Raw genomic sequence first — 12,166 nt, 5'->3', positions numbered from 1 at the left:
GGAGGGGGGGAGAAGAAGTCCAACCTGACTTCCATGATCTGGACCAGGACTTAATGCTGGTTTGCTTGCTTGAGAGCACCAACCAGTTGGTAATCCTGCCACGTAGGCTTTTCCGATTACACATGTGCAGGAATTCTATTGATTATTGTGTTTCTATCAGATCCACACCTGCTTCAGACACCATTTATTTTATTAAGTCTAAAGTCCCAACACTATCCATCAATGTGTTGCCGGTGCCCCAACATTACTCAATGCGTAATTGCTGGCATTTAATTACACAAACCAAAAGACTGATTTCCACTTTAGTTGTTTTCCACATTTTAGCTAAATGGTTTCATTAATTTGCATTCTGTTGGTATTCTTATAGTCAGCTCGATTGTAGATAAGATCCAAAACTAATTTCGGCAAAATTTCAGGATGAAGGTTGGGTATGTTGAGACTAAATTTGGGGTGCAGAATCGACGTGGATGCTCTTTATGCAAAATCACTGATCGAGTGGTATGCCATAATTTGCCCAATAGATCAATTATGTCATCGATCACAAAACAATTAAACACAAAAATACATCTGTTCAATTTACATTTTTTTTAAAAGTATGCACATTGATTGCAGACGCAAATCAGACCACTCACATGAATAATGCATAAAATAAAATCATTGGAGATTGTGACTGTGTCCATCCTTTTTATGCAAATCCAACTTGCTCTTTTGAGTGCATTTTCACCAGGTGGGTAATATATAAATATGAATTATTACATAAAGACATACAGAGCGATATGGGCAGATGCAGTTAAGTGATTAAGTGGAATTATTCAGCCTTGACAGAGGTATGTGAGTGCCATTCAGATAACGTACATTTCTTGTACAAAGAGTATGCAGCACGCATCACGCACGCACGCGCATTTTCTCTCCCTCTCTCAACACAAATCTGCAAGTCCACTTGCATAATATCAGTCCTACAGAGACGTGCGTGCACGCGCACGCACTGGGACCCGCGTGCACGCTCACATATCCACACACACACACACTACTGTACGTGTGCAACTTTTGTTTCCAGCTAGCCTGCAGCTCATGAAGCAGAATGAAGTCAGCAGTTCCAACAGCGGGACTTTCTGACAGGTGTTTTTACATGAACCGAAGTCACTTATGCATCTTTTTAAATTCGAATCACATGCAACAACAAACATCCCTGGCGTTATATTTCCCCTCTAAGAACAACACTACAGTATTTCATTGTAAAAAAGCGTTAAGAAATAAATACAGAGATTAAAAGCAAAACGATTTCTTGCCTTGAAATCCAAAGAGGAAAGCGACCCCGGAAATCCATACTGAGTGTATCCACAGGTAAGGCATGATGTAAACTGCTCCGGTCCGAAAGCTCCGCGCTCAGCCCGACGATGTTCCTTCTTCAGAGGGTAATTTCCAGCAGAGAAAAAAATGTTGCAACCGATAGTGAGAGCAGCAGAGACAAAAAGCCCAACTGGACTGGAGTCTGTCACTTCTTCCTGTGGTGCCTTCACATACCCTGAGATGTTAGCGACCTCTACCGGAACACGGCTCTTTGGATTTTGGTGCTCGTGCGCGTGCTTGTGCGTCTAAGTAGTCACTTTATTCATCCTTGTCAGGCACCATATCATGTGTCTGAAAGTATCATCGTGTCACCAAAGGCGTTTTGAAGATGTACTAACCACACGTGCCACTGCGCTGCCCTAATAAAGTACCGTTATGAATAATTTATGAGTTTAGATCTCTTGATATTCACCTTCAGGAGATATAGGCACTATTCAATTCAATGCCAATGTTTTCTGTTTGTCACTTCGACAGTTTTTTTTTTTTTTTGGTTCCTGATGAGTTTGCTGGCAATTAAGGATGCAATTGCAAAATTCCTTATTATGCAATACTTTCTGCTGTTGATTGTGTGTAATGAATAATTCTGTTACGGGCAGATGGCAAATTTAATGCATTTGTAGAAAAAATGTTATTTCATTAGCTCATGCCACTAATAGTTTTGCCAGAAACAATGAGACATGCAAATGTTGAAAGTGAACTTAAATGGAATAAGGAAAAGCGTTTTTGTGTGTATAATTTTGATATTTTCTGTAAGTGTACATAAAAGCTTTCATACAAAATCCTTCACTTTGCTGACTTTCATTCAAACATTTTCATTCATTTTACAGAATGGAGCACATTCACATCATCAAAGTTCAAAGCGCTTGGCCGCGACGTGTGTTCACTATTAATTTTGCTACTGTGTTTGGGTCCTCCAGCAAAGCCTTACTTGTCTGTGCCAAGCCTCAAGCGGTCGAATCTGGATATGAATCGGAGAATATATGGATACAATCTACTGCTGCCATCCCCGATTACCGATCTGTGGGCCAAATCCAACCCATGAGAGCAAGCAGACTTAACAACGCTACAAGCTACAGTACCATAATGTTGATAAAGTGCGAGCAGTTAGCCGACTGCTTTAGCAGAACAAAAAAATGTAATACTAGTAAATAAACGTAAAGAATGAATCAAGAGCAACATGGTCTTTGCTAAGAAGCACAAACTTTAACCGAAATGTGAACCGCAAGTCTCAGCGCTCCATTGCGTGGACGTTTCAGCACCATGGACAGCGACACATTGCGCCTTGATCCAATGAGGCACAAATGGCGTAGTGGTGCCGTTCTAGACTTCGGTGTCGGTAATGTGGGTTCGATTCCCATTTAGAATTGTAAAACAAAGATTTTTAATATTAAAAATTATAATAAATCTGTACATTGTTTGACACACTTGTATGACATCACTCTTGCACAGAGTTGTATGCTTAAGTAGTCAATGCAACGGACAATGTACACACACTATTTATTTAATCCCACGCTTTTTTTTTTTTTACCAATTTTTACTAATTTCCCATACTCTGGGGAACCCATAAACATGTACACTTTCTTCAATTAAGGTGAATGTCATTTTGAAGCACCTATAGAGGTCACAAATACCGTTAAGTCAAACCTCTAGAGAGTGAAAAAGGAACTCAAGGGGCACTCTAATGACAAACAACGGTGCCAGTCAAGCTATGGAACTTAATGATGTTTATGCTTGGTTGGATTCGGAATATCGGGATCAAGTGCTGAGGTCACACTCCTCCAATAATATCATACGCATCCTAAGCTCACAAGACACTTAGCCCCCGGTATGGTAGTCATAACACACAGTGTGATGAGGTACTCATAAATGAATGCAACCTCTATCTGTCTGTTTATTCTACATTGAATTTGTCCATAAAGCGGCTTCATTTATACACAGAAATGAGATGAGATTGCTGTGATGTTGCAAATTACATTCATCACATAAATCCTTCATCTCTGTTACCACAAATATGCAGCATATATAAAAGGCTCGGAAAACTGTACCACTCTTCTATTGAGTCTTGCAGCTCTAGTTTTTGCCATTTCGCTGTCCTGAATAAAAATGTTTATTTCTATTTCTAGTGACTCCATCCCAAAGGTTTGCGTCCCACCCGACCCACAACTGATTACCTTAGACTCTGCTGAGAGAATTTGATTTATGACTGTTTTCCTCATTATGCTTATGCTCTTAGCACCAACACCGTGACTCTCATCAGTAAAAACCTGTTAATGTTTCCCAAATGAATGTGTGACCCAGAAGACATGATGTTTGAACATTCCCAGTGAAACACTTGGATCTCTTTTCAGAGTCCTATTTTCCACGTAGAACAACATCCTATTGTGAGCAGTCATTTCAATCTTGAAAAACTCGTCAACTTTGTTGAAGCGAGTATTATCCTGTTGAGGGATGTTTGGTTTCCCTCCTGAGTATCTGGCCTGACTGAAGGGGAAAGAAGGATAACTCTTAAGGATTTTCTAGTTTGGTCTCAGCAGACTTGTTAGCTGGTTTCCTGTCAGTGTAAGCCCACGACACAGATCAAAATGACTGATTGTGTGCAGTCTAATAGTTTTGCTGAAATATACTGAATTGTTTGTGGTCCAAATTATTATTTTGGATTCCATTTTTATTCTGTTAATGACTCGCTATAATTTCAAATTGAAAACGTACGGGAATTATTGACCTATTTGTGTCATCTCTTTGTTCCAATGTGTGAAAAATAACTAAGTCTTAGTGTAACAATACACAGTTACTGCAAATTTAGATTAAGAATGTTAATGGTTTTTGTTGAGTATCTTTTCAAATTTTAAGCAATACGTTTGATTTTAATATAATTATTATATATATATATTATATAAATAAAATAAATACGTTTAGTATAAATAATTCGATTTTATGGTTTCAAATTAGCTCACAAATATCCCTTTATGTATATAAATATGTCTTTTCACAATATGGAAAGCAACTATTGAATGTCAGTGTCTGCTGCGTATAATACGGGGGGGGAAATAACGTGCAATATTACATAACATGGGTGAGACAGAATTGAAAGAGACACAAGAGACTATTGCTCTCTTGTTGACAAATGTAGGCTACACTAATTGAAGTATAATTGTTGTGAGATTCACAGCAAGTGCACTAATTGTTTCACATCTTTTTAATATGACTGTCACCCACTTTCAGTCACTTAGAGAGCTAAGTAAAGGAAAAGATTAAGAAAAACACTTTATTGATCCCACAGTGGTGGTTACAGCAGCAAATAAAATGAAAAAAAATCATTATCAAAGTAAACCTGTCGTGGGGACAATAAAAATGTTTGGAAAAAAATGTGTCTGTGTCTGTAGGTGCAGTTTTCCTGACTGAGTGTAAATGTTTGTATGCCATTTATTGACTAGTGACCATTCCAAAGTGTGGTGCACCTTTCGGGGTTGATTATAAACAAATAAATAATTAAAATACGATTGCAATACAATAGAGACAGATGGAAGCGGAAACAAACAAAAACATGACCTTTTCCAAACTGAGTTTGCTGAAATGAGACAAAGGTTTTTAGAAAGATGCAAAAGTGCTTGTGGTTTTGCTGGACAGGTAATTTATCTTGGTTAATTTGCATATACGTTTGTATGGGACGCTTTCATTGTCTGCCACTTATATAGATGGCTGAACTAAGAAAAGTAAAAAGAAAATGGTAAACAAATTTTCAACACATTTGAGGAGCTTTCACCCGTTTTCTCCACATTGGTGGGGAATTATTCTTTCTGTTTATACATCCAAGCCATGTTTTGTTTGCCCTCCTACAAACCTCTTTCCACTCCGAAAGCCCACCTCAAATAGCGAACCTTCCCACATTTAGTCCTACACTTCCCTTTCCATCCTCTCTAATTCACAAAGGACATCAGTCGAGCAACTCGCATCAACTGCAGTCAATAAGACACAGCTTTGCCTGGAAGAGCGTTGTCTCCTTTCCTCCCATTTCTTTGTCCTTGCAATTGTTTGTCTTTTTTTACTGTTACAACCCACAGAGCTCAATTTACTGCACAGCACCGTCTGGTGAAACAAAAACAAAAAAACACCTTCGCAAGTCCCTAACAGATTTACTTGACCAAGGATTATTCTTCAGTCAAGTTGAATACAAAGAGAAAGTGACCAAGTTGATTTCATATGCTTTTACATACTATTTATTATCATACATGAGTAAAACTACTGTAATTTCTGGACTATAAGCCGCACTGGCTAAAATTCACGGAAATTGTCGTTTCGTTCGCATATAAGCCGCACTGGCAGGTGTGTTTATGTTTAATTTCCACATATAAGAGAATATGCACAAATCATACAATATTATAAAAATTATGAAAAATCCACAGGGTTCAAAGTTTATGCAAAAAGTAGCGGCTTATAGTGCGGAAAATACAGTAAGATGAAGAATTACTAAATGAGCAATGGTGGTAGATAATGTGCCAACAATAATGAGGAAAACAATCACTTATATCAATTCTGATAAGAGTTTACAGTGAGTAAGGAGCATTTGATGTCAAAATCTGCTGAGAAATGATGATGGTGCTAAAATGGGCAAGAAAAGAAAAAGTCAGAAAATAGCTTTCTTATCATTCATGCTCTTGTGGTTTCTGCATAAAGCGCGGCTCAGGCTCTGTCAAACAGCAGAGCAGCAAAAGTGCTCCGACTGAATGTTTTGTCCTCCTTTAAAAGGACAGTCGATGGAGGTCAGTTTGTGTGTGGATGGTCTATCATTTACGGGAAGAGCTTGTGTTCCGCCATTGATTGCTCACGAGGGAGCAGCTTTATCTGTCTGTCTCTGACAGACGACAAGATCGGTGAGATGACTGTTGGATAGCTCACCATATAAAATGATTTGATAGTCAAGAACCGGGCGAAGAGGATTCTAATCATCGCTCCATAAAAAACAAATACTGTGTGTAATTCCACTAAATTTACAGTCCAGGGTAATATTCAATAATAATATTCAAAGTGATGATAACTTTTTTTTTAATACATTAAATTTGATGTCTGCTGTACCTAATCAGCATTAACACATTTTGTGGGTATTTAGTTTTAAAGTTTTTTTTCCATTATAAGCCAATTATCCCACTTTTTTATACACGCGTCCAATTTAGCCAAGGACATGTTTTTAAATTTGACATTCATGCGGTTTGCCGTTTGCATGCAAATAGCCTTTGAAAAGTAAAAGCTTGCAAGAATGAGATGATTTGACTCTTTATTCAAGTATGTGCTCACTTCGTGCCCACTCAGCTGAGGAAAAAATGACTGACAATGCAACCGCCTCGAAAACTTTACATCAGCTGCCAATCTCAAAAGTGTTGAGGAAGAAACGGCTTCAATTTATTTTGGGAGGAGCACCTAATCATTTGTGCCAGAGATTCTCAACAAAAAATGGAAATGCAAAATTGAGCCATACTTTGCAAAAGATACGTATACACATTCTAAACTCTTCTCACAATACAAATCTATTTATACACAAGCACCCCTCATTCAAATTCTCACTGTCACCGGTGCATGTGTCAGTGGAATCTCTGTGTGACATTTTGTTTGTTGAAACAGAACAATGATAATTAGATTCTGTCAAGTGATTTGTCTGTAGACTGACATGGCCACGTACACACATTGTGTTGGACATCTGTCACCTCCTTTGCAGTTGTGTAAGAACCGAGTAAGGTGAAGAAGAGGACTCAAACATTGATTAACTCCTCCTTTGTGCCTGGTTGCACCTCACTGGATATCCCCAACTTCTCATAAGAAAGTGTCAGAGGTTGCTAAATCTATCTGACGCTGAGGATTCCATGCTGAAATAAACAGACTGACGGCGCTAGAATATCAACAAGCATCCGAAATAAGTATACAACTTTTTGTTGGTGATTATTTCAATTTGATTAAAAGATTAAATTCTATCTAGATAATAAAAATATCGCTAAATATAGGCAGGGGTAATATTGAATGCACACTCGATTCCAGTCTGCATCGTGTACCATTTCACACTTTAACTGGTAGCTGGCAAGAAGCTTTGCTTTAGGTGTCATAAGTTATTTAGCGATCAAATCTCCTCCACCTGAAGCTGCTATTTCAATAAAAGGTCGATACAAGCCACAGCCAAGTGTAGTGTTGAATCTCTGAGGTCCAGAGCTCTGTCATCTTATTCACCCTCTCATACTGTTTGTATTCTTCATTGTGGGCATGTGACATTTATAGTCCTTGTTAGAGAATTGGAGAATTTGGTATAAGGACCAAAGCTAGTATACACACAAGTAAGTTTAAATAAACTTCTTTCAATAAATTTTATGTGACGTGAGAGGAAAAATAAATCAAAAATTCCTTTAATGCATGCTAACAACCTTCACAGCACACGACCTTGGCAGCATGTAAACATTGTTGCACTTAAATTGCATTCGCGGCTACTGGCTAACGAGTGCCGTCAAACAACAACAAACTACCAAAAGAAATCGAGTTGGTTATTAAGAAATCTCTTATATACTCCAATGTATTCACACTTGTTCTTTTACCATCCAAATAGAATTATAATTAAGATCCTCAAATAAAAAGATTTCCGATAGCCGCATCCAGCATACAGTGCGCCATTCTTTCCATTTCTTTGCCAAGCAAAGCTGAAAAAGCATTACTGAAAAACACATTTGTGGTGCATTATTCATGGTGACAGAAACACAATAGGATTTAAAAAGAGCTCATTGCCATCACTGAGTTCAATCTAATGTGAAGTGCAATTCAGCTGAAGCTCTGCAGATAACCCTGCAGTGACACCCCCGTAACGGGGACCTTTTCTATCCTCCTGGTCTAAAGGGATTATGAATGCAGCTGCTTTGAATGAGAATTATATTATCTGTCGTGAGGCGAAAGGCACATCAGCTTCTTGATAACATGACTGATGTTCGATTCAGATTCATATCACTACGTTTTTAAAATTGACCAGACTACTCTAAGATCTTTACAGTTTCCGTTTACAACAATGAACTATTTTTTAATATTTTAACTAACACCTTTTTCAAACTAATTTCTATTTGTCAACCAGCATGTTATCTAGATTTAATCTGAAAACTGATTTAACCTCTTAAACATGGATTCTTGTATGACATTTTTTTTATTTTTCATGGCTATCTGGTCTACTTCGGAACTGATGAGTTGAAATACGTAAAATGATCCTTTCACATTATGTAGGTTTTATATTTCAATAGAAAAATAAACTCACAGTTGAGTGAATGATATGCAAAACTTTTTTCCCCTATTTGTTTGTGGCTGAACACAGCAGCATAGAAAAACAAAATGATCAGCAGGAAGTATGCCCTATGATCAACATGAATCATTTTTTGTTTTGCCAACAAAATAATGTGGCTCCTTTCAGGATACACTGAATCTGGTAATGATAACAAAAACTAGTTTGTTATTTGTATACGAGTATCTTAATGTGTCTGGGTAATATTCACCAAAATGGAAACTGGCATAGGATATTTAAAGTGCATTTTAAAAAGATGTATTTGTCTTATTTCACTCAAATATAGTAAAGAAGAAGGAAAAAAAACATCCAATTACTGCTGTGGAACTCTATGGTAGATGTCAAACACAAAGCTGACCTAGTTACTTTTTCACTCCATTAGGTCAATAAATCACTCATTAAAAATGCAGTATATATTCATTCTGGCTCGGAGAACACACTTTAAGCATCACTAGTATGCAGAGTGAAATTAACAATACCCTTAAAAGCACCATCTTGGGCAATATCAGGATTGGTAATGCAGTATAAACTGCAGATGTTGGAATATTTAGTGTTGCATTTTGTCTGGTCACAAAGTGCTCTTCCTCGTTGCTGACCTAAGCTATACTCAACGCTTTGTATGTAGTTAATGTTTAGCATTATACTGGCTTTCTTTATTCCAAAGTCAGCGGTTATGAAATAGCACTCAATGGAAATGTTGGATTTGTGTAATACAATGATCAGATACTTTAAAATATGAGACATTTTATGTCGATACTTGTTTAAGAAAAATCACTTCATCTATGCACTCAAAACATTTCGAAGAATAAATGCGGTACACTCCCTGGACAAACATTTTTTTTTTTCCACTTTACAGGTGAGATAGTTTCAGCTCCAGATAGCATTTGCTGCCCTCGCCGCAACCGTCTAAGCCAGCTAATCGATCTTAAAGCCATCACTCCATTAACACACTTTCACAAGTGCTATTTAGAATGGATGCACTTACAGTCTGGAGCACATCATTACTTACTGCTGACATTTAATTAGAAAAGAAGGCTTGAAAAAAAATGTATGGAGAGTAACACTATTACTGAGTAAGACTCGTTCATTTTTCAGCCTCAAAATCTTCCCCTTTTTTGATGATTATTGGGTTTTTTTATTCTGCTCTGTCACAAATTGTTAATATTGGCTGGTAGCGCTTGGTTTATTGCCCAAGTGTTTGTATTCTAACTCAATTTGTTAGATAATGATATTTCAGGACGCGATAGAAGAATGAAGGTATATTGGCAATGTTTGGAACTTCTAATTTGTTCTACACAAAAATAAAAATAAAAAAATGAAAATATTTTGCTAAAGTAAATTACATTTAATAAAAAAAAATAGGGAAGGCAGGTTTTGACTCTTGGCATCTTAAATGGGAATTTGATTCTAATTTGATTCTAAATTAGCCCACAAATCATTCACAGTATGCTCACAGCTAATGCAGACATGCTTGACGTCAAACATACTTTAATACATTCAGCACAGATTGGAGGCAGCATTAATGAGAGGTTGATGGATTACTCTATATTGTCGTGTTTCTTCATTTCTTTTTCTTTGTTTTTTAATCCCGTCACATTTCACTTAATCCCCTTATCCCTCTCGATTTCATACACTGTCAGAAAAGTCACTGCTTTATTCATTCTTCTTTTTGTCCACTCATCTTTCTGTCCATGCGTTCTGAGCTGATTAGCCTCAGGATTGTTTAGTCTAAGCAGAATATTATGCCTTTACAACAATTAAAAAAAACTGAGTTTGTCTCTAACGTGAATATATTTGGGCAACATGTCTCGTCTTCTCTCGACAATCCCTATTAAAAAAAAAATGTCTTAATCTTAGACATCTCAAAACTGTTACTGGCTCTCTGTCTCCTTCCATGAATTGTTTTGTCTAATCTTTATTTATACTTTTATGGTTTACATAATCTGGATTTAAAATTTTCCATCCAAGCATGCGTCATGCGTTCAAGCACATTCACATTGTTCCATGAGTCCCATTTTAAAAATGCATTTGCAGACCCAACATTAAAATAACATTAAGAATCGAATGAACCCGAGATGAACTTCACATAGCTGACTTTAATGCAACAACAAAACAGTTGATGGCATTTTGGCTCCATCACCACACACCTGCTTGTTGGACTTTGTGTGTCAGGGGTTTCTTTTGCAACAAGGGTCACAGCCGATATTGTCAAAATAAAATAAATCATCCTCTTGTATCACACACTAAATGTCCAATAGCTAAGGCTGATATATCACCACCCTGGCCTATGGTATTCACGACCACTGCAGCAACTTTCTGCAGAAATCATGAATTTATTGTGGATCATATAAAATTGAAGTCGACAAATCCGTCTATAACCTTATACTTCATACACTGCCAGATTTCGTCTACCATATACACTTAAGTCGATGGGCGAAGCTTCTGAATTGTTTCATGCAGAAGTTTGTAATACTTTTTCATTTCAACCAAAAATGTGCACACAAGAAAGCATTTTTGGGGATTTAAAAATAAATGTATAGCTAACTTTTGTTCCAGGCAGATTGGAGTCATTAAATCCTTTTGTAATTCTAAGTATACATTCAGACCATTGATGCATGCACTGAGGTTTACAGACCTTAAAATGATCAAAAAGTTTATGGTCCAGAAGGAGAACATAAAAGTGTACTTTGAGGCTCTCATTTAAGTTCAGCCTTTTTTTTTTTTTTTTTTTTTTTTTTTTTTATGTTTCCCAACTGTGTCCTTACATGGCCGCAGAAGGGCAATAACTTCATTTGTGTACTACTGCAGAATTGACCGAATATATTCAGCCTGTTTTCAGGCCACACTACACTCTGTATAACTTGGAGGTTGCATTATATCAAATAAGCCTACTTTTATTTTATTTCGGAAAGAATTGTTGTTGCATGAAAATGTTTTGTTCCTCTCTCAAAGTTAGACAAAGAAATAGAAATAATCCTCCGTCAATAAATATGGTGACTCTTTTTTTAAAACATTAAAATCAAGTGTGAGTCGTCATTTCGTTCCGTCTATCTTCACATTCCCATTTAATTTTCTTATCTTCATGTTTATCGTCCAATCTTTCTTAATCTTCTCCTGTCACAATTTGTCAAGTCTTAAACCTCATTTACACGTCTCTGTTTACTCGCAGGAACCATTTGGTTGCCAAACGACACGCCTTTGTCAAATAAATACGTTTGCTCCAAAATCGATTTCAATGCCCTCTTCATCTTTTATGCATGTATTTCTCCATTCATTCACTTCACCCTACTTATTTTCAAACTGATAAGGAAAATACATTCAGCTCCTTTGGAAAAAGAAAAGTTATCACAGAGCAGAATGTCTGTGGAAAATCAAGTTGAGTTTGAAAACTATCTCAAAGGGGAAATATTGATGTTGTATTTGACTCTTGATTGAAAGCTAATGGATAGCTCAGGAAATCCGGTTCATGTGTGTGTGTGTTTACATTCATTCACACACAGAGATGGTGTAGCGGATAAC

At 36.9% G+C, this 12,166-nt stretch overlaps 1 protein-coding gene across 6 annotated transcripts in view; it reads right to left on the bottom strand.

Annotated features, from left to right (window-relative positions):
• The window catches only part of lsamp (limbic system associated membrane protein), a 140,733-nt gene that overhangs the window by 88,941 nt on the left and 39,626 nt on the right, over positions 1-12,166 (bottom strand). Inside the window, exon 1 of one of the 6 annotated variants that reach the window (XM_088381510.1) lies at positions 1,290-1,510. The exons of the other annotated variants lie outside the window; for them this stretch is intronic. Within the exon in view, the coding sequence (XP_088237636.1) occupies positions 1,290-1,353 (64 nt within the window). The 5' untranslated portion in view covers positions 1,354-1,510. Of the gene's footprint in view, positions 1-1,289; positions 1,511-12,166 lie in introns of those variants that run through there. 6 annotated transcript variants of the gene reach the window in all.

Source organism: Syngnathus floridae, chromosome 7, assembly GCF_059516105.1.
Source record: "Syngnathus floridae isolate MCC-2025c chromosome 7, RoL_Sflo_1.0, whole genome shotgun sequence".
Lineage (NCBI taxonomy): Eukaryota > Metazoa > Chordata > Actinopteri > Syngnathiformes > Syngnathidae > Syngnathus > Syngnathus floridae.
Note: the sequence above shows the minus strand (reverse complement) of the source record. Positions and strands in the feature narration are given on the sequence as shown.